This window comes from Pseudopodoces humilis, chromosome 1 (assembly GCF_049639895.1).
Source record: "Pseudopodoces humilis isolate 2021_Gansu_Grassland_sample_001 chromosome 1, ASM4963989v1, whole genome shotgun sequence".
NCBI lineage: Eukaryota > Metazoa > Chordata > Aves > Passeriformes > Paridae > Pseudopodoces > Pseudopodoces humilis.
The window spans coordinates 37270532-37293755 of NC_142200.1; the positions used below are offsets into that span (position 1 = coordinate 37270532).

The 23224-nt window shown below is 40.4% G+C and overlaps 1 protein-coding gene across 5 annotated transcripts in view; it reads right to left on the minus strand.

Moving 5' to 3' along the window:
• Window positions 1–621: 621 nt before the first annotated feature.
• FAM110B (family with sequence similarity 110 member B) overlaps window positions 622–23224 on the minus strand; it is a 114444-nt gene continuing 91841 nt past the window's right edge. For 4 of the 5 annotated variants that reach the window (XM_005517139.3, XM_088065996.1, XM_088065993.1 and 1 more), the window contains 2 exons: window positions 19840–19906; window positions 622–4408 (listed from right to left, as the gene is read on the minus strand). In XM_005517139.3, the coding sequence (XP_005517196.1) occupies window positions 2994–4106 (1113 nt within the window). In that variant the 5' untranslated portion in view covers window positions 4107–4408; window positions 19840–19906 and the 3' untranslated portion in view covers window positions 622–2993. The remainder of the gene's footprint in view (window positions 4409–19839; window positions 19907–23224) is intronic. The other variant, XM_088066009.1, reaches the window with a different exon arrangement.

The window sequence follows — 23224 nt, forward strand, 5'->3', positions numbered from 1 at the left end:
TGTCAAATATCTTGACATGACAGGATTACCCATCTGCAAAGGCAGATAATATATAATATTATATTATAAAGAATGGTTATTTCCATTTAAATACTAAAACAATCAGACACCAATGATTTGGGTTTTATGCAAACAGACAGGTAAGAACAAGACCATAAATAATGAAATACTGTCTGCAAAAATGGCAATAAAGCAACAAATGCAGGCAATTGTTACCTTGTTCAAAGCCTTGTGGACATTTTGCAATCCTGTGATTTTTATTACTGCAGTCTCACCAGAGTTGCAAGTTCAGCTGACTGTGAAGGTCTAGGCCCTGTAAAATCTTATTCATGTGCACACTGTAGGAAGCAGGGATAGTGAAGGCAGATCCTGTGCTGTTCCAAAGGTGCTACCTAAGACCTTGGGTGAGGAAATGCCCTCTTACAGATAGCTCACAACCCCTTGTCTGATTAAAAGTAAATTCTCAACAAACCTTGGGAAACAAGTTCAGAATACTAGCATATGCTCTAATCCATTTTCTCGCTATAAAGGCTTCTTTATTGCTGTTTTTGGCTGACAACACTTGAGATTGCATGTTTATCATCATTCTTAAAACACTTGAGAGAGAACAATGTGGGTGCATTTTTATTTCGGTTTTAACTTCTTTATTTCATTGCTGTACAGCTGCATTACACTTGGCTTGAATCCCTCAAGCATTATTTTCCTTGGCAAAACAGTCACTGAACTGAGTAGAACTTACTATTGGAAAAATATGCTTGAAAAACCACTGTTATGTCAATGCCAACTGAAACCCATGGAGCTTAAAATGTCACAAATGTGCCTGTAGCTGAAATACAGAGCTCCTCATTTTTTATTTTTTTTTATTTTTTTTGTCTGAGCTAGGAATGTTGTAAGTCTTAGGTTGTGAAGTCAACTGTAAAAAATCATAGAGTAGCCTCCTGAAGCTGAATGTGTGCTGAAACTGAATGTGTGCTTCTCCCCCTCCATGAACAAACATTTAGAGAACAATTATATAAAACTGGATGTAGGATAATTCCATAGGAAACAAATGACTGCATGGCTCCGCTTCCAGTCTTGCCTGCACTAACTGTAGCTATCTATAAGAAGCTGGGCTACAGGCTTCTCAGAGAAAAGATAGAACCCGACTTTGTAAAACATCTTTAATATTCAAATATATAAATAAGCACTACTGAAGAATAATTCAGAAGACTGCGGTGATTCATTACGAACAGATGCTATAAACGGGAACAGTAACATTGCTAGGTAAGGAAGAAGCAAGCTATTTTAGGAGTCTTGAAAATCTCTTCTAGTTCTTCAGACAGATCATGCTGCTATAGTTATTTTATAAAAAATTATATTCTGAAAAGCACTTTAGTAAAAGAAACCTTTTACTGGAACTATTATTTAACCAAGACCTTCTACAGCACTAAAACACACTGCAATTGAGTTCCTGTTACAGTTTTAAGAATGGGAGGGGTGAAAATAAGAACAAAAAAACCCTACCATACCTGCACCAGGAGCTATTTATTAGCATAACACTCTTCCTTTTAAAGATTTTGTAACAACTGAAGTATATACAAAGTCTTACAGCATTTACACAATAAAAAAGTTTCCTATTAGCTGATGTAGTATAAGGTAGTGCTGCAATTTACTTCAAAGCGTGAATACAATAATAATGAAGCAGACCACTGTACTTTCAACTTCTCCACTACCACACCACCACTGTCAGTTGAAATGACAATTAATTAAATCACTGGGAAGACAGGTTGTTGAAAGATTTGTAACAGGTTGATCCGCAGCACTAACCATCTTAAGGAGGAAAAAAAAAAAAGAAAAGAAAAGCTACATACTGTCATGTTTCTACACTTTCCTAGAGCTGGAACAAACTTTCACAGCCTTAGATATAACATATGCAAGACAACATAATCACATTTTTTTCAGATATAGTTCAGCTACTGGGTGTATTTACTTCTGAATAGGAGGTGTTATATTGATATGGCTGTGTGTTTCCATTTTTGTTCATTAACTGTTCAAATAGGTCTACAAAAAAAAAATTAAGACAGCATGGAGTTTGTAGTCATGATGTGTTTTGACTAATAAAGGCATTCAATATCAGCTATAGGATCTAATTATTCCTGTCAAAAGTTTAAGACCAGGAATCTTTGAGTAAATATCAAACCCACAAAATCCTGCACCTGTGCCATTTTCATCTGCTGACTCCAACCTTCTTTAAGCTTTTCCAACTGGTATAATACAAAATCATTAAAATGCTTGCACCAACCCAAATGCAAGACTCATTTCGTTTATGAGAGGTCAAGCAGATTCACTAGACTACTTCTGCTGTAAAACAGAGGGAGCTTACCTAGGAAAAAGAAACTTACTGAACAGTGCCTTACTACAAGTAGGGATATATATTTTAACAACGATACATAATTTAAGAACATAGCATTCTTCGCCTTTTAGAAACAGCTTTTGTGTGCCAATAATGCACTTTCTACAAGAGATAAGGCTGCTTTGCCTATCGTCATATGCCTAAACCTCATATTTTGGCCAATTCCACTTTTCCTCCCCCCAAAGGGATTCTCTTTCAACTTAGAAACGAGTAATGTCAGTTGACAACATCTGTATTAAGACAAAAAGTGACATATATAAAATCCACAAGGAACCACATAAATACCAAAGAAGTCATATAACCTTTCCATGTAAACACTTTGATTATACTGAAGCCCTAATCAGATTCTTGTCTTAAACTTTTGGCAGATAATGTGTATGCTCAGCCAGGCTTTGTAGTTAGTTATTGTTCAAGTGGAAGCCAGGTCAGCTCACATGTTGACAGGCATGCAACTTGGAAACATTGCACAACAAGCAACACAAAGAGATTTGAGAAGGGTACAAGACTTCAAGTAGACTTCACAACCCTTCACAAACTGAATATTCACAGACAAAGATACAGTCCTTGTTTTTTTGTTTTTTTTTTATGGTGGATTTCTCTCTCACACATGGGACACTTTCTGTGACTCTCTAGCTTGCTTGATGCTATATAACCACTTGATGATTCTGGCATTCCTTTCAATGGCAGAAATGCCATATGGCACACGGTCATTGGCACTGTCATCATTTCTAAGGTCACTGTTGCTGTCCTGAGACTGTTCACAGTCTGAGCTAATCATGCTTGCACTGCGAAAGTTGAGGGATATAATATCAGAATTAGCCCTTGCAAAGTTTTCCATCCCAAGGTTTTCAAGCTCTTCAGGATCCAGTCCGCAGTAGTTAAAGAACCGTTCAACATCTGCGTCAACGCGAAAGTATCTGTCGCTTAAGTCTGATTTTGATCGCTGTAGGGAGGGTCTTCTACTAACTCCGCATCCAGACTCGACTGCCTCAATCTCTGGGGATTTCAGGGTGGCAATGGCAGCGATTTTGGGCTTTGGAGGCAGAGGTGGGGCTGAACTACTGCAGGGTATTGCTTTTAAGGGCTTTGCACTAGTTACTTTCCTAATGTCTGAAGAGCTATGAGAGACATGCAAGAAAGTCTCTGCTGACTGATCTAGGAGCCTTCTGCTGACATTGGAGCTGCTCTCCTGTGGGCTGCTCCGGCCCTGCGTGGGGTAAACCTTCAAGGATTCCGCAAACGAGTGTCGGTTCAGCTCTGTCGAGTCGGCCCTGTGGGGTGGCCAATTTCGGGGACCGTGCTTATGCCCTGAACCCGAGCTGGAGCCTTCAGAGCTGTTGATGATGTTCTTCAAAATCTCAAGTTTCAGATTTTCTCTCTGGACTCCACTCTCAGTCTTTGCATTGTTGCTGAAGACTTTCAAGGTGGGGCTCCCCAGCGCTCGCTTGGCTGCAGGACAGACCGGTGGCTTCGCCAGCACTGCCGGCTTCACAGGCTCCTGCTTGGCATTGATGACCTCCTGGCTCTTGACGTATTTTGCCTTGTCGGCTTCGAGCCTCTCCACCGCACTCAGTCTTTTTGGATTAGGCTCCGCCTGCCTGCGAAAATAGTCAGGTCCTTTGTTCAGGATGCGGAGAGGAACGGCAGATGTGAAAGTCACGGCAGGGCTGACCGGCTTCACCATGCTACCTGTCGGTAATGTTTCTGTAGGCATGTTTGGTGGTCTTTCCCCCGCAGCCGTTTTGGATTCTTCTCTGGGATCTCCTAAATGCACGGTGCAGAAACATGTACATTAAGCACAACGAATAGCCGATGAATCCTGGGATCTGAGCGTTAGCAGCAGTGCCTCATCTCACAGCTCATTAAATAGCACTGCGTTCCTCTTTTAAAGGCAGCCTTTGTAGTGCAAGGGCACCCGACACAAGTCCGTATTAGTCTGCTCCGCTGGCTCCTTTCTTCTCGCTGAAAGATGCGGGAGTCTCGCCGTCCCCTCTGCGCTCCACGAGCGGCAGCGATCTGAAAGGCAGAATAACCAACCACACGTTAGCGGGAGCGCCTGACATCAGAGCGATAGCAACAGCCGCCTCCCGGCCCTCCTCTGCCACCGCCGCCCGGGATGCTGCCGCCGCTGGCACAGCAGCCCCGCTCTTGGCCCAGCACCCCTCTGCATCTCGCAAGACATGTGTTGTTTGATATTTACACTCTGAGCTTGGATTTAACATAATCACATTGGGGGGGGGAAAAAAAAAGAATAAAAAAAAAATAAGCCCCACCACAATACAGCCATACATTTCTAGAGGGAGAAAGGGAAGCAGAAAGAGACAATTCATAGACTTTTACCCACCCATCTCCCAGAAAAAAAGTACTTATACTTAATATATTTGGCTTAGTTAAGTTGATTTGTGAACACGTTTTATCTCTAGTCCCCAAACATTTTTCTCGTTACAGGCAACATAATAAATCTCAACAATCAAGTGCATTTTCCTTGCTCATTAAATCGTCCAGAAAACAATCTGGTCTAAAAAGAAGAGAGCAAATAGAGACGTATAGACTTTTAAGTGCAATGCACATCTTTCATTGCTATTCCAATATAGAATCAACAAATAAAAACAAGAGATGTCACTAAATCCACCATTTCCAGTTCCTAGTTTGTTTCCACATTAGTGTCCATAGCACTGGTGCTCCAGCAATAAAAGAAGGTTTTCCAAGCTCTTATGATCACCATATAGGCTTAACAGAACAACAGAAAATGACTTTGTTTTTTTATGTAAGACTTTGGGAAATCTTCAAAACCTTCAAAACCTGCATGGCTGGGTTTGAAAATGAAGAACCCATCTTCGACATGTAGATACAATCATTCAAGTTTTCCATCAAGCAGTAAGTACAAACAAAATTTATGTTAATCTAAATTATTTTAAGGTTTTATCACTGAGATTGTCACAACAGTCTAAAATCCAACACCATGGATGATATTACAAGTGCTGAAACAATTTTTCCTACACGAGGCACTGAAGGGCACTTATCACGGAATCTACTTTTCAAGCAGTGATTTCGCTAATGGGTCTCATTTGTTTTATTACTGCCCCATTAATCTATGCTGCCCTCTTTAATATCCAATTTCTATTATCACTGTGATCTTCAGGGAGAGAAAGAAAAGCAGCTGCTACATCTTCACTCTATCCTAAAGCATACAGAGCAGCATCCTTCCCTGGGATGACTTGCTTTCATGTTGCTGTCATCCTGGGTGTTCTCATCCATCAATACCCAACTAACTAATACAGGGTTTACATTGTTTTGGCAAAAACCAACAAATCCAAAAAACAACAACAAAAAAACCATCCCAAAAACAAACAAAAAACACCCCCCCAAAAAATAAGAAATTCCAGCTGAAGTTACACTAACAGCAAAAACAAACAAAAAAAACCCCTCAACTACTGATGCCCAGAGATATGTGATATATACATTAAATATTTTCTTCATATTATCCAAGGTCAAAGCAAGCAAATGAAATATACAAACGCTATAATGAGATTATAGGAAAAAGCTGAGCTTTCTCCTGAAGGCTCACTGTCACAAGCATTCTTCAAATACAAACTAACATAGTTAGGTGGGTGATAAACCAGACACATATTCAGTGCAACTGAAAGGGTAGGGAAAGGTTAATTAAGCTTCTCTTTCAATGTTGTTTTATAAATCCTAGTGCTAACTCTTCAGCAGTTTGACTTCCTGAATTTAAACTAAGTCTCTCTGAAAGAGAAAAAGCTTTCCTCATTTGAATCAACATATTTATTGGTACTGTTTTGAAATTAAGTATGAAACTTCCAAATGCACAGAAGGCAATTCCAACATGCATCTGCGCACACATTTCTCTTCCATACACACAAAGCAAATCTTTCCACATTGCCAGCTCAGAGCTGGATGGCTAAGTGCCTGTATAAATATCCCATTGATGTGTATATTTAATACTTGTGTGCAGAAATCAAGTCTGTGTGAGAGCAGGGGTTTTGTCAAGAGGGAGAAAACCCCACAAACAACTGAGCTCTTTGTACTTAACACTGTCACCCAACTGAGTTAATACCACTTGAGTAAGCAAGACGACTTTCCTCCTTGACCACTATCATTAAAGGTGACCATGGTCCTGCCCCTGAGGACAGCTGCCAAGTCCAATCTCCTGGTGAGTGGCCCCACACACCACTACAGATCAGAGCTACGGGAACTGAGGCCTCCAGCTCCAGGCTGCTTTTGGAAGTATTTTCCCAGCATTTAACGACTTCCTCACTTTGGATAGTAGGCTGACCATCCACATTGGCTTCAACACCACACTTAAAAGGAAGAAAAAAAGAAAAATGAATCCCATGAGGCATGTGTGTTTATCTGAGGGAACGAATGTGCTTGTTTGCAAGCAAGTATGGAGCCAAGTGTCCTAGAGACAATGGAGATATGCTGCAACTGGCAACGTGCTTCAGGCATGTCTAGAAAGAAAAGCGAGGACCTGGTGAGGAGCCAGGACAGAAGTGTCCACCTGAGCCAGCACAGGGAGCCTGGGGAGGTAACAGCCAGGTGGTTACGTGGCCAGCTATGGAGGCTTTGGTACCTGTGGGGCTGCTGCTATAAATTAAGGAACATGCAGCTATGAAAAGGGATCAACTTTTTGTGTATTGTTTCAATTTCCCCATTTCACTGACACGCTGCATTTGAATATTACCAGAAAGCTTATTCAGTATTGTCATCTCAGAGAGATAAAAATTACTGACCAGATACAGTTAAACAAGAAAATGTGATGCAAGAGAGGTGGATGAATGTAAAAATCTAATGAAACTTCTGCCTGTGCTGGTGATGGCTGCAGCCTGATCCGACTGCTAACTGGGAAAGCAAGTTCAATTCCTACCAGCCTCTCTTCTGTCTGTGGGCACCTGAAACACCACAGTGACAGAGCCTTGCTACTTACTAATTTTAGAGTTAATTACAGAGGCTGAGGGCAGCAGTACAATGCAGTCTCAGGAAGACTTAAGATTCTAGTTGTGAAAATCATCGTTGCAGCAACCAGGGCATAGAAATGGCTTTTTTTTTCTGGCTTAAACTCCAAAGAAACTCACTGCTTAGGCATCTGAATTCCCTGTTGGGTACATTTCTGGTTCCAGCAACAGCCTGCAGAAATTCAAAGGCAAATAGGTTTTCTTTACCCACTCCCAGAAAATGTGTGAAATATACCAAGGGACCCAAGAAATGTTCCTTTCTCTCTGTTTACATCCAGAGGTCTGCTCTATAGGTATAATCCTTCCATGGACTGAACCGTGTTTTTCAGTGTTTACTCTGTATTTCCATTATTGCTCTTCCTTACAAAACTACTAGACTTAAGAAACTATTTTAAGAAAAAAACTTTTGCATGCATTCAAACATTTAATACCACACATACACTAATAAAACCTTTCTGAAAGGTCTTACTGAGGTCCTCTAATACCCCACAACTATTGCAGGGTAGAATACAAAATGCACAAAATTTTGGGTTTTCAAAGCTGCATTTTCAGCCAGACACTTCAATTCAGGATTCCTTTGTGGCAGAAACAGAGATTCAAAGCACTTAATTCATTCCAGGCATCACATTAATCACTCCTGAGTCCATAATATGTTTGTCAGATATTCATATTTAAATAACCAATGCACTGTCTGCATGATTTAGGGGAACACAACACAGCCTAGAGCAGCAATAGCTATACAGCTAACATTAACTACAAATAAATCCCCTATAAAATATTCTTTCCTTAATTTAAAGCCAAGGCAGTAGGAGGAGATAAACTATGCAGAAACTTTGGAATCCCAGGTCCTTATATTCCAAATATGCAGTTTCTTGAAATGTATGATAAATTTATGAACAGACCCCATTCTGGCAAGTACTTATTTCTAGCACTATTATGAATACAACAGTATTGTACAAAAATAGAGTTAATTTTTTCCTCTCATACCTAAAACTGCATTCTAAACACAGACTGAATGATGTCAACTGACAGTAAATAACATGCTTCCCTCCTCAGTTCTGTGCTGCCCTGTAGCTCCCACGCATTGGCCACGTTTCAGCCAGTCTTGTCTAAAAGAATCCACATTTTATATATGTAAAATACTTATATATTTTAACAATATTCAAGTTACAGAAAAAGCAGCAAAAAGCCATGTGAAAATGTGGTCCAAATGAAATGAGTGAAATTTCTGTCCTTGACTTTGGTGAGGACATTGCTTCACCTGACAAAGTTAAAACGAAGCTCATTCCCTTAATTCATCCCTCTGGGACAGATGAAGGGATTGCACAGAAGGGAGGATGATGTACAGTGGATAAATATAATGAAGTTTGACAGCCTTTACTCTGCTTTCCTTGATATTTAAAGGCCTGTGTCAATTTTATTTTCCAGGTGATAAAATATAACTACCACTACCTCAAGATGCACCATAAACATGACATACATTCCAGTAGAAGTAATCAAGAAGTGGCTGCAATGTGGCTCAAAGAGATCGCAAAACAAAACCTGCACAGGAACACAGGACACAGATGGAAAATGTCAGGTTCCTCTAACACCTGGGTACAGTTCAGAGCTGCAGGTCCCATTATGAAGCTGCTGTTTTTTTTAACAGTCACTGTAAAGCCTACAAATGAGAGCTTCCCTGAGAATGATGGGCTACAGGTCTATGTGCTAAGTTATACTAATATGTATGCCTAAAACTGATACAAGTTATTCTGTCAGAATAATTGTCATTGTAAACCTCACATATATATGCTAATAAGTGTAAAAATACAGGCAAAGCCTAAGTAAACTTGGCTGAAATTGACAAAAGGTCATCCATATCCAGAATGGCAGCAGTATTTCATTTTTAAAACCAATTTTAGATAAAAATGTGTATGCTGTGTAGTCTTGGTCTCACCTAATATTAACTGTCAAGATAAAGCGTGAGGAGATGAAACAGTCTTCCAGATCTACCATGACTCAAAATACTAATGAAAGTGCCTATTTTCAACTCTGTTCCTCCCTAAAACATGACACAGTGAACAATAAGAGCCATATGCATCTGTTCAAGTACACATTTAAACCTTCAAAAGGTCATGAATAACGTGAACTACAGTGACCTAAAACGAAGAGTGGCAAAATTATATAGGCAAGAGAAATTTCCACCAAGTGGGAAGGCAGTAATTTTAGCAAAGGCAGTCACTTTTCACTGCTGATGTGCTGCTTCCAACCAAAAAAACCCAAACAACAACTAGCATTGTTTGCAATAGCTTGCATAGCTGTGCATAATACAAGCTGATATATTTATGCTAATTCTGCTTTGCTCTTACATCAAAGGTTTTTAAGACAAAACTCTCCATAAATACAACAGTGTCACCACTGAGCACTCTATTTCAATGTGCAGTGAAAATGATGAAGCTTAAAGCAGGACATTGCCATAACCAGAAAAACTAACGCTGAGTTGAAATAGCTGCTGGAAAATCCATGGAGGTATAAACATCTGGAAAACAGGAAAGCAATCTAGCAGCCATACTTACATACTAACCCTACAATGTATGTCCAGAGCTCACTGGTAGCTGGATAGAGATGCCTCTTTGAAAGAAAAAACTTTAGAAAGTATTTTGCTTCTTTTTAGTTCTGAAATCCATCACTGTTACATCTCCTGCCCAGTAGCAGTAATCCACTCTCAGTGATGCTTCTGGGTTAAATACTGCCCTATAGATACCTCTCAATGATGAAAACTCTGATTTCTTTCAACAGGCTACATAAATCCACAAGAAAGCCCAGAAATGAAATTCCCCTTTCTTCCAACAAGACAGTACAAACCAAAATAAAATGTCTTATTATTTAGAGCAATACCACAGGCTTGGTGTTTGTAAAAGCTGTAGTGGAAATCAGTTCTGGTTTTTTTGGATCCTTGTGTTGCTTAGACAGCACTGTGTTCTTTGCAATAATTTCAGTCACTCATTAAAACACAGAAAGAATAAGGGCCTAAAAAATTATAATAAGGACTATAATGTTTTACTACATTTGTAGCCTTACATGAATATTCCTATTTCAGTGTGCATTTTATGAAAATGATGCTCTCAACACTTCACAAACTTTAAGGAAACACTTTTACTGCTTGTTCATAAGCCAGTGTCATTGGTCTCAAGCCCAAACCACTTTTATACTTTTAATTCTACATCTCTCCATAACCATCATGTTTTAAATTTACAGCCTCCTCCTTACAACAAGGCCACAATTCCCAGTTTATCCTGTAGTCTCCTGAGCCTACACAGTTTTTCTAGTATCTTTTACATACTTTTACAAATCAACACAGTCCCCTTCTTCAATACAGGATACTTGGCCCTGGTGTTCAGTTACATTTCAGAAGTTCATCAGATCCTGATATAGATCCCTGCTGTACTAAATCCCACCTGCTTGGTCCCTCTACTCTGGAAAAAGGGGGGCTTTTATTCTCTCCCACTTCTCCACCTTTTCACACTGCTTCCCCATTTCACCATCCCATTTTTGCAAGGTGCAGTGACTCCTGCTCTGCTCTGAGTCTGATGGAAGGAGCAGTGCTATCTGCACTACACTTTTCCTTTCTTCTCTACTGATAGGAAAAGCTAGCATCTCATTTCCTTGCTCCTGGTAGATATTCTTCATGGCCGTGCTCGGATTTGGCATCCTGGTAAACCACCTCCTTTTCCTGTGGTAGTGCTTCCAGTGTGTGAGGGGGAAAAAAGTTAATTGGAGGTTCACTGCTGCAAGTGGGGGAAAAACAGAGGAAGGCAGAATAACAAAATAATTTCCATTATGAAGCTCAACAAAAATGTTTGAAATGGAATACTATTCATTTTATTATTTTATTATTTCATTTTTCAAGTCCATTGCAATTCTTAACAAGCCCACTTTCAAAGTGAGACATATTTAAGCCACCCAAATATTTATGGCAATAGGTTCTGCAGAAGTCATATGCACTTGCAAAAAAGGAAATAAAAATCCATCCACAAAAATGTGGAGATACACCTGCAAAACGCCTTCCTTCTAGTATTACCACAGAAACTTCGCCTCACTAGCAGGATTTTCAGACTCCATCAGCCACGTTGTCCCCACACCACCACTGCCAAGTCTGGTCCTCAACGACAGAAGCATGAGTGTCATCAGTAATCAGGCAGCTGGGAAACAGCTCAGTAACTTCTGCAGCATCCCTCACCAAAAAAATATAGTTATTAACTCACCTACAGAACATTCATCTTGATAGCAGTATTTTCAAAATGCCAATTCTGAGCCGCTTGTCACACTGGGATAAATTAAACATAGTCCTAAATCCTTTAAATGTTTGAAAACTCGTATGAATGTTTAAGCCCCCTACTGCAGCATACCAGTGCAGCTATAGGATTAGACTTAATTACATTATGGAGTAAGCCCTAAAACATAAATCACTTTAGCTTAGAAGAACTTTTATCTTGGAAATACTAAGAAATCAAGCCAGATTTAAATGATTTAAATGGATAAAGTGCAAGGATAGATTTTCAAAATTAATATTTATATTAAATGTGCAGTGTGTCGACCAACACAGCCTTGTAGTCAAAGACTTAAGGAGCCATGACCAGAAGACTTCTGCAGGTTCATCTCCTTCATAGCTACTGCTGCACGGCAACATCAAGCTGAGCCTTCAAAACTCATCAGCACTGAAACACACACACCTCAAATGGCATATTCTGTGGGGAAACAGAGCCTCACCATTTAAGTGACAGCAGTACTCATAAAATCTTGGGTAGCTGATATTTAAGCTTGGATCTCACCACAAAGCACATGTTCCTCTGCCAGTACTTCTCCCCCTCAACCAATACATTGAGAATCACTTCTGAGCTCTTCTGTCTGCCTACAAGGCCTCAGCCATGTCCTGAACAGCAAACCAAGTCAAAAACCTGGACACTTTCCCCATCTCCCATATATAACTTCTATGGCTGCCCATCTCCCCTGTTTCACTTCTATGGAAGGGAACTGTGAAAGATCCAGAACGATCACAAGCATGTAGGACAGAAGACATGTTCAGGGAAAGAGGCCCATGAGCTGAGCCCTGAGCACCAATGCCACCTGGCACAGGTGAAGCTCCCATTTTTATTGACAGACATGCAAGCAACTAAGCTTGAAGATAATTTCCAATCTGTAGAAAAAACAGGGATCTCTTCACCTTAGTCATCCATAGTGTCTTATTCAGCAGGTACCTGTCAGACCTAAAAATGGAGTCAGAGCTGTGGAGGATGACAAAGAAAACATTTCCTCCACTAGATTTGGAGTCCAGACTGGAAGCAGCCCTCCAGTGCAGATACTCAGGGTACCAGGCTACACCTTGTATTATACAAATGCCTCAAATGTGGGTGGTCAAGAGTATGGTGTCAGGCTCTCTTCAGTTGTGCCAGTGACAGGACAAGGAGCAATGGCCAGAAACAAAAACAGAAGTTCCGCCTCAGCATGAGGAAGAACTTCCTTACACTGAGGGTGGCAGAGCACTGGAACTGCCCAGGGAGGCAGTCCTCTCTGGAGACATTCAAAACCCACCTGGACACCTTCCTGTGTCACCCGCTCTAAGTGACCCTGCCTTGGCAGGGGGCTTGGATGAGATGATCTCCAGAGATGCCTTCCAACCCTAACAATTTTGTGATTCAATATGTAGAGACAGATCCTTCTCCAGCACTTTCTTTCAAAGGCTTCCACTTTAAAACAACAAAAAAAAGTATTTGCAAGTTTTCTTTAAATAAAGAAAAGATCAGAAAAAACCACATAGGGTATTTGACAAGGAAGTTGGATTACTAACCCTGCTCCAGTGCAATTAAATAATTTCTAGCAAGTAGGACATTTCAGCTGAAATAGGAAGATTAACTCAGTTCTTCCTCAGGAGGTCAGAAACTTGCCCCAGTTTGGGGACTGGGGATTTGATCCAATCTCCCATTTCTCAAAAGAGTTCAGCAATCTCTGATTTTATGTACATAAACACTACTGCCAGCTTGTTCTTGTGGGAAAGGCAAAAATTTACCCGACTGTCATAAAAGGCTCAAGACCCTGAAATATCAAGTTGTCATGTTTAGACTCTTAGTTATTGATGGAAGTTCTCTAAAACTGTTTACAATGAGAAACACATTAAAGGAACGTAGTATCATAGATACAAACAGATTTTATGTGAGAAAAAACCATAAACCCACAATGAAAACAGCTTCAGTTAGACACTCCCTTGCAGTTACTAATTCTGCAAAACTCCAGAAATGTTCAAATACATGAAGACCCAAAGTAAACAAATACAGCTGAGAAAAGAAAAACAGTTCCAACAATTTATGCAGTGAAAAAACCAGAAACCATCAAGAGCTATTTTAAATGGAAAGACATACTTAAAATTTCCTTTCCTTTAGAGAAGTATATAGTAAAAGACTCTTTTGAAAATGCTTATTTTCATAGTTTCAAAACAAAGCTTAATAGCACCTTCCTGAAGTTTCTTACATGTTGTGAAAAATGTAGTTGAAAGAAATAGTGCTGAAGAATATTTCTTATAATACTTGTCAAGATTTTACAAGCAAGAAACCAGAAAGCCATCTAATTAATTATATTTAAATATTTTCTTACTTTAACAGCTTGCTACAAGGAAAATTCTTTTTAATAAATTCTATACATGAATACAAGCATTTAATCTTTAGAAAGAAATATTAAAATATAGCTAATTAACATCTGCTAGTGATATTAAAAACTTACAAGGCCACCTTTCATAGGCAATACAGTAGGCACAATTAAAAAATTAGCATGGTAAAACCAGTACCATTAGAAAAATGATAATGTTCAGCCAGGGGGATACAATAGAGTGGCCTAATTCTGACAACTGTGGATTTTGAGCTGCTCTTCTGATTAGCTGTAGGGTCTTGTTTGTCAAAACTCTTTGTATTAAACAGCCTTTTCTGGAACATGAGATATTACTGCAGTCAGGTCAGCATGGCTAATTAAAAGTAATGTCTACAACCTAATTGCCCTTAGTTAACCATTTCTAAGCACTGAAACTCTACACACATGAAATATTGCAAAATTACTTTTTCTTAAATAAACACACTATAAAAGTTTTGACTATGTAAAAACAAATCAAGTCTTTAAAATTATATTTGGAAAAAGAAAACCCCAACAAAAACAAACCATACATGATTTACAGCAGTGTTCAAGGGCACTGCAACCTTCACAGCGACTCCATGAATGATTTCTTTTATTTTTGAGTGGTACAGCTATGTTTTTCTCTAGATAAGAGGACATTTTCCCATACCACAGGATAGTTCATTCCCCTTTCTTCAGCCTCATGTCTAAAGGTACATGTTGTTAGAAGTCAAGAAAGAAAACTGAAGGCATGCATAACATTATGTCGTGAAGACATACCTGTATATTACAGAGTTCTTCAAGCAGATGGTTAAACGTACCAGTTTTGGCACTGGAACACAATGCAATTTAGGTCCTCATGATGTTCCAATTAATGATTGCAGCTGTGTAACTCAACATAAGTGCTACACTTGTGCATGGTCACGTGCTTGTGTGTGCAATACCAGCATTGACTACAGCTGTTGAGGTGTTTGCTGTTAGAACACACTGAGTATAATCTCTTGGGAAATACATGCCACAGAGCTCACTCCTTAAAACTACAGGCCTTCACAAACCATTCACAACCCATTTAACTGGAGATGAACATCCAGCTAGCTGTCAATGAGCATCCAAACTTTTGTTTAATATGCAAATTTGACACTCAAAAGTGGGGCTTTGTATTACTGTTTAATTTAATGACCCTTCAGTAAAACAATATTCTCGAAAAGCCTCGTTTTAGAAATCAGACTGTCCAGATTATTTTGAATGGTTTTGCCTATCTGAGGGGTTTGGTGAAGTTATGATGATGATGCTGGAAATTCTTCCTGACCACAGATTATAAGAAACCATAAAATCCTCACCATCTTAAAGAAAACAAAAGCTGTATTGAGTCATGACCACTGCTTTTAATTAAAAGGAGAGAGGAAGGCAGTGCAGGAAAAGTGGAGGCATCCCAGCTCCAAGAAAACGAACAAAGCAAACTAAAGAAACCCAGAACCGGAATTGTGAGTGTGGGGACAGACAAAAGAAAAGTGAGAAATGACAAGGCACAGAGAGGTAGAAGAGAAACACTATTAACCAGGCAAAGAGCAGAGAGAAGAAGGTGTTTGGAACAGAGAAGGAGGCACTGAACAGTGAGCTGGGAAGCAGGAGACGATTACAAGGACAGAGAAGGATTTTAGGAAAAATGAAAAAGACAGCTCAAGTTCTCTTTCTCATCTCCTCTCTCACAGCTCCTACATCCTGCAGAAGGAACAGAGCTGGGATAAGGGCACTGTGGAGAAGGGTGAAGCTCTCAGTGAAGCTCCTCATGAAGCAAAGCTCCCTGCTAACCAAGACCATTTTTGGGTTGCAGAAGAGAGATATATCTCTCTCCTGCAGCCTCTGTGCCTGAGGCACACTGCTGAGCTTAGAAGGCTGGGGGAAAAGGAGCTGGCACTGGGTGGTTGGCAGGAGGATATCACACAGGGATACCAGGCTCAGAGCACCGCGCACTTTTAGGATGAAAATGCACAGTTGGAGTAAATCCAGCAATCAGAAATACTGACCAGCCGATTGAGTGCTGAGGTTTGCTGCAGACTCCTCAGTAAATCCAGTTCTTCTTTCTGGCAATGTTTCAAGACCCCTTTCATGTGCTGATTGCATATGACCAGATACACAACAGGCTTGTCCCTGAGGATGCTCTCCACCTTGTCCTCACAGCTGCCATAGACCATTGCTTAGAAAGACTGCTTAAACTACTCCTCCATTCCTGCCCTCCCTGAGAGTATCAGACTACCCCAAGATTGCTATATATCCATTCTCCTCTAAGATATGTGATTAATTAATAGATCTCCCTTCTCCTGTAAACAAAAGTAAATCTCCAAACGGAAAGTTAAATACAAGATTGATACTGACTGCCCAAAGTAGCATAAGAAATTTATCCCAAACCCATAAATTGGGCAGAAATATGCCAGTCTTGTATCTACTGCTTTATCTTCATTAAGAGATGAGAATCAGCAAAGTTTTTAAGTAGTTGACTGAAACTACTTGACCCTGCATGGCAGGGTTAAGATGCCTAAATCAGACAAATAATGGGATGTGGAAACCAAGGTGCCAAACCTCAAATGAGGACACATGGTGTCTGTTTTTTATCTGCTCATGTCTGCTTCATGAAGGTAACCTCTCATGCCCAGCTGCCCTGCCAGCACACCATCCCCACCACTGCTGGGGAACTGAGTCCCTCCACTGGAGATGTCCCTCAGTCCTAGTTCCAGCTCATCAGTGATCTGGACTGGTTTCAAGGCATTCTTTAAAAGCTAATGAAAAGGGAGGGCTGGCTGCGTCACCCCAGCCAGGACTGAATGCTGCCTTCATCATAAATCACAAATCCAATTTTTTCTGTTGACAAAATGAGCAATATATTTCCAACAAAACTCCAGACCTGCTGAAGCATCCGTATGAACACAAAACATTGAATCCCATTTCTAGGATGGCAGAAATAAATCCCATGCAGCATGACATGAGGAAGGTAAAAATATGAAATGTGATTGTAAAATTTATGTAGGTTAACTTGTGATCACAAAAATTAACACAGATCTTTGAATGTTCCTGGTGTCAGTCCATGGCACAGCTAAAATGGTTTGGCTGCCTTAATTTCATACTATGTACGCAACGTATCTAGAATTTCAAGTTCCCAGTTCCTCAGCTGACAGAAATGGCTTCTGAGATGATTTTCACATTCTGGGAACAGATTTTTACCCTTAAATTAGCCATGTGTACTCTCAGACTTAACATTTTGTCTTGAAATAAAACAGCAGCGATAATTGTTAATTTAAGACCCCACACAATGCAAATTTATGTTCTGGAGCCAAATATGCTGATTGGAAACAGATGAACATGAAATGCCTTTTACTGAGCAGAATTAAAACTAAGTATTAGTGAAGTGTGTTGCTAATTTGACACATGACATGCCAGACATTGATTACTGATTTCTTTCTTTGCTACAATGAAATACCAGAAGTGCCCTATTAATCTTTCAAGAATTGTACCACCATTGTTATGAAGTGCCACACGTTCAGCTCCTGTCCCCTCCTGCCTTCATGGGCTTCAGCTGGTTTACTTGTACTCAACAAGGATGAAGCTACTCTTTCCATTACTCCTGACAATGGATTCCTGACACCTCTTGTTTTGGAGCTTTAGTGACAAAAATAAAGATTTTAAACTTCAATGCTCATCTTCTGCTCAGACCTTGAGATCAAGCTCAGAGTGTTGTGGATGGACTTGTGCCTGAGGACTGGAAAAAAGCACCCCAGCTTTCAAAATGGGCAGGAAAGAGGATACAGGGAACTGCCAGCCAGCCTCACCTTCCTCCCCGGAAAGGTGATGGAGTGGTTCATTCTAGAGACCATCTCTATCCACACGGATGACAAGAAAGTGTCAGGAGTAGCAGTTCATTACCTCACTAGTATCAGTTTAGTACCTCACTAAAAGTAGATCATGCTTGACCAACTTGATTGCCTTCTGTGATGAAACAACTGCCTGGATGCATGAGGGGAGAGCAGTGGATATTGCCTACCTTGACTTCAGCAAGGCTTTTGACCCTGTCTCTCACAACATTCTCACAGGCAAACTCAGTAAGTGTGGGCAGGATGCCTGGACAGTGAGGTGGATTGAGTACAGGCTAAACAGCAGATCCCAGGGGCCATAAGCAGTGACACAGGGTCTAGTCAGAGGCCTGTCACCAGTGGTGTCCCCCAGAGCTCTACATTGCATCTACATCAGCACTGCTAACTTGTTCATCAGTGATTTGGAAGAAGGGGAAAATGCCTCCTCAGCAAGTTCACTGATGACACCAAGCTGGGAGCAGTGGTCAATTCTGCAGAGGGCTGTGTGGCCCCTCAGAGGGACCTCAACAGTTTGCAGAGATGGGCAGAGAAGAATCTTCTGAAGTTTAACAAGGACAAATGCAGGGTCCTGCACCTGGGGAAGAACAACCCCATGCACCAGCACAGGCTGGGGCTGACCTGCTGGAAAGCAGCTCTGCAGAGAAGGACCTGGGGGTCCTGGGGGACAACATCTGTCCATGAGCCAGCAGTGCTCTGGTGGCCAAGCAGGCTGATGGTGTCCTGGGCTGCATTGGGAAGGGCACTGCCAGCAGGTCGAGGGAAGTGATCCTGACCCTCTCCTCAGCCCTGCTCAGGCCACACCTGGAGTGTTGTGTGCAGTTCTGGGCTCCTCAGGACAAGACAGACATGGAGCTCCTGGAGCAGGTCCAGCAAAGAGCAATAAAGACGATCAAGGGACCTGAGCATCTCTCTTATGAGGAAAGGCTGAGGGAGTTGGGCCTGTTTAGCCTTCAGAAGAGACAACTGAGAGGGGACCTCATCAATGTCTATCAGTATCTGAAGAGGGGATACCAAGAGTATGGATTCAGACTCTTCTCAGAGGGGCCAAGCAATGGGACAAGGGGCAACAGGCAGAATTCGACCCACCTGAACATGAGGAAGAACTTCTTTACCAGCAGAACTTTTTTAATGGGCACTGGAACAAATTGTCCAGAAAGGTTTTAGAGTCTCCCTGACTGGAGATATTCTAGAACTGTTCAGTCAAAATTCTGTGCCATGTACTTTAGCATCACACTGCTTAAGCACGGAGGTTGGACCAGTGACCCACTATGGTCCCTTCCAACCTCACCCATTCTCTCATTCTGTGGGACTCAGTATTTGAAAAGCAGTATTAATAACCAAGTAAGTAACAGAAAGCTCTGAAGTACTGAGGCTACCAGTGCTCATTTGCACTGAAGGTCTCTGTTACAAAAAGCTAAAGCAATCTACTGAATGGAAAAACAGTAAACAAAGTACAGGCTGGGAATAAAGGATGGTAAAAAGCCTGGAACTACTAGAATACTTCCAAAAAGGAGTCAGGTAATTAAAAATAATAAATAGAAAGCTCTGGAGGACTAAGGCAAGAAGTCTTCACTTGCACTGGAGGTCTCCATTGTAAAAAGCTAGAACAAATTTACTGAATGGAGCAACTGCAATCAAAGTACAGGTTGGGAATAAAGGGTGAGAAAAAGCCTGGAACTACTGGAGTACTTCCAAAAAGGATTCTGCAACATTGATACATACATGGCTGTGTGACTCAGGCCAGCAAGAGAAGAGAAAGCCTCAATTCATCTGAAATGACATTCAACTATATACTTGCAACTGATGAATCTGCCAACCCAATCGCCTAGTAAAGGTGGAAAAACAGAAATTCAATATCACAACATACCTCCTGAGACAACAGGGGAGGACATACTAAAATCATTCTGGAATTGCTCTCCTTTTATCAACCCCTGGGCAAAAAAATGTGCACTTTAATTCAAAAAGTTACCTGTAGAAGCAGAATGCCAAACACTTGTCCACACTCCGAATAGGGGAATGTAATGCTCTAAAGGATTCTGGGAAAAAAAAAAAAAAAAAGAATATATGAAAAAAGGCATTAAAAAAATCCAAAACACAACGTAGCAGTAACACTGCAGGTGCATGCACATCAGTATTGAAGGTCATGGAAACAGGGCACCAAGGTCAGTCCATGCCAGGGGATGGGAGGGGAAGAAGTGCAAGGGAGCCACAACAGCAATCTGGACTATTTCATATGAAAGGTGAGATAAATGATGACTTCAATGTGGCTGAAGCCTACAAGCTATGTAATAATAACAACTAATTACAAGGTCATTACGGAAGTCTCAGAACACAAGCTTGCATGTGATTCAGTATCTGATGTGTGAGATGAAATGCATCTGTGCTGGGGATCAATGAATAAATGCAAAAAGGCCAAAATGTCAAAATAAAATTTTTAATTCACTGATGAAGGACAAAAAATTATGCCTTTTAAGTTCTTGTTATAGATAAATAATCCCCTTTGTTGTGTTTTTGACTATTTCTAAATAAAGGAGAGAGAAAATACTGCAAAGAAAAAAACACTACTCTGTTTCTATGATAAAAATTTTGTAGGGCATGGAATCCATGCCAGCTACTTTACAAGTAACTGAGGGGAAAATATCAATATGTAAATGTTAGTGTTATTTCAGGGCAACAGCTAGTTGATTTTGACATGAAAATATGGAATCTATATTGATGATCTGTTTTCCCACACACAAAGTTAAGGTCAAAGAGCAAAATATTTGTGTGCTTAAAAACCCTCCCTTGCTGGGAGGGATGACAGGATTGTTCCAAGCTAACAGCAAAAAGCACAAAAAATATACTATTTAATTTTTGTATGTCTGTATGCAAAAATTCTGCTTTTTTCTTTTCTTAGTCTCTTTCCCTTTTCTAAAACATTCATTTTAGATGCTTTTTAAAACTATGCCAGTATTGTATCTACAAAACACTACTCCTGTCTAGTCAATCAATACATCTTTCATTTCATATGCAGCACCTTCTCCTTTTTCTCCCCAAAATTATTAGCTACTCTTTTGAGATTTAAACCAGCTACTGAAGTCTACACAGAAAAAAAATATGTCCAAAACACTGTATTTTGTGTTACCTGCTAAAAAAGATTGCAAATATCTTCATAATAAATTGGCTGACGGAAAAACACATAATTTAAAAATTTTGAGATAATATTCAATGTAATTAAGCATTTGTGTATGCGATAGGTAAGGGAAAAATAAGTCAGTGTATTTTTTTGGGAGGAAAGCACCTCTGCTGCAGGATGCAGCTTTCTACACATCTTTGTATGTGGGAAAAAAGGCAGTGATGGAGGAAGGGGAGAAGCAGTTTTCCTCTCTGCTGTAAGCGGGGTGACAGCCAGCAGAAGGGCAGAAATGCCAAGCTGAGGAAGACCCACTGTCACAATGGCTTTTAAGAGAGATCTAGAACTCAGTTACCACATAAGTGCACGCACAAAAAAGTCTTCTTCTTCCCGTACCAACAAGAATACACTTTTACTTTCTAAATGATACAAGTATATAGACATAACAACTCACATACTATTGGTTTATTCCAATAGTAGTAATTCAAACAGACACATTTATGATATGAATGCCAGTGTGAACTATATAGTGGAATATATGGTTGTTTAGTGAACACCAGTGTACACCATGTTAAGAATGTATAGCCTATTTTATCTTCTAAGTGTTAGAAAGAGGTCACAGTAATAACAAGTGGAAGTACTAATACTGGAGTAGTTCTTGTACAGTGAGTTGCCATAATCCTCTGTAGACACACTGCTCCAGGTCTCAAGGATTTCCCAAGATGGTATCCATTAAATTGTCAAACCACCAGGAAAGCACACACCACACAGGCTTCACTGAGCTTGGTTCTGGACCCAGGACAGAAACGACTGAAGAAGACATACATACACAATTCTAACAGGTGAATGTTCTGTGGAGCTTTTAGTGCATAACTGGTTTCATCATTCATGCCACGGAACAAATCCCCAACAATACTATTTAGCATCTGCTACAGCAGTGTCCACTGACAAAACTGTCCATGGATAAAGCTTATGGAGTAACGTGGAGGCAGACCAAGTTCTGAACTAACTTACACACTGTACAAGTTCTTCAACAGAACACACAATATCCTCACAGCTACACGTCTCACCCTTGGGACCGTGAAGCAGCAGTGTGCACAACCCTCTGTGAGGACTCCTGTCTGCCAACAGGACAGCAAATCCTCAGACAGGCAGCACTGGCAGGATGAACAGAACAATGCAGAACCATGTACTAAATGCCCTGTTTAAGCAGATGAACTGTTCTGGTAAAAGATGTCCCTTAGCACTTTATCAGCCCAAGATACTGCCCTTCAGCAGCACATTTCAGACAAATCTCTTAATCAACACAACACCCTTAACACAGCTGAGAAGGGTCACATACCCCACAATGAGTATTTTTAAACATTAACACGGAACTGAAAGAAAAAGTAGAGAAAATCAAGACTACAGAATAAATTTCAGTAGAATTCACGAGCAAGGGCTTATCAGGATAGCTAAAAGCACCAGATCCTCCTTTCCCAATTTAATACACTGTTTAGCATAAGAGGTGTCACATGAATATTTTTCAAGTTCTAATTATTCACACAAGTGCAATTCTTACGTGTTTAGCAAGCACCATGGCATACCCCTGTCACCAAGTTTTGGCTACTCCAGCTACCTCCCTGTATGGCCCAGTTCCAATGCAGAAGAACCCAGAAAGGCCACCAACAACCTACATGCACTTGTTTTTCTTCATGAAAATATAAAAGGAAGATGATAAATAGACAAGAAATAGACTCTGCTCATCCCACACCTTCTGTGGAACTTGCAGTACAATACAAGGCCAGCCCTGTATTGGAAGAACCATCCTACTTGTGATAAACCAATACCAAATGCTCGGCCTCCAAGAAGGCAACCTATGTCTGACAACTACTATAGTTGATTCTCAGGTGCTTTTTAATTCTTTCTTTGTTTTCTTCCTGGATCTGGAGGCCCAGGATTTCATTTCTCCTGCAGTTGTATGACTCAGATTAAAATACAGCAGGATATGTTGCTGCACAGATTTACAGTAGAGTTTGAAAATGTTTGTTATCATAAGGAACTCAGTGCTTCTTCCTGGTGATGGACAGACCTGCTTCCTGCAGGCAGGCACAGTGGGGCACAGCTGCCATGGTGTGCACTAACAGCTGTGCACAGTCACCATTCCACTCCTTTCCCATTGACACTCTAATTTTTACTTTTTTTTTTTCCTTTAAGTAACTTAACAAGGCCTATGCAAGCAGATTTGTATCACAGAATCAGA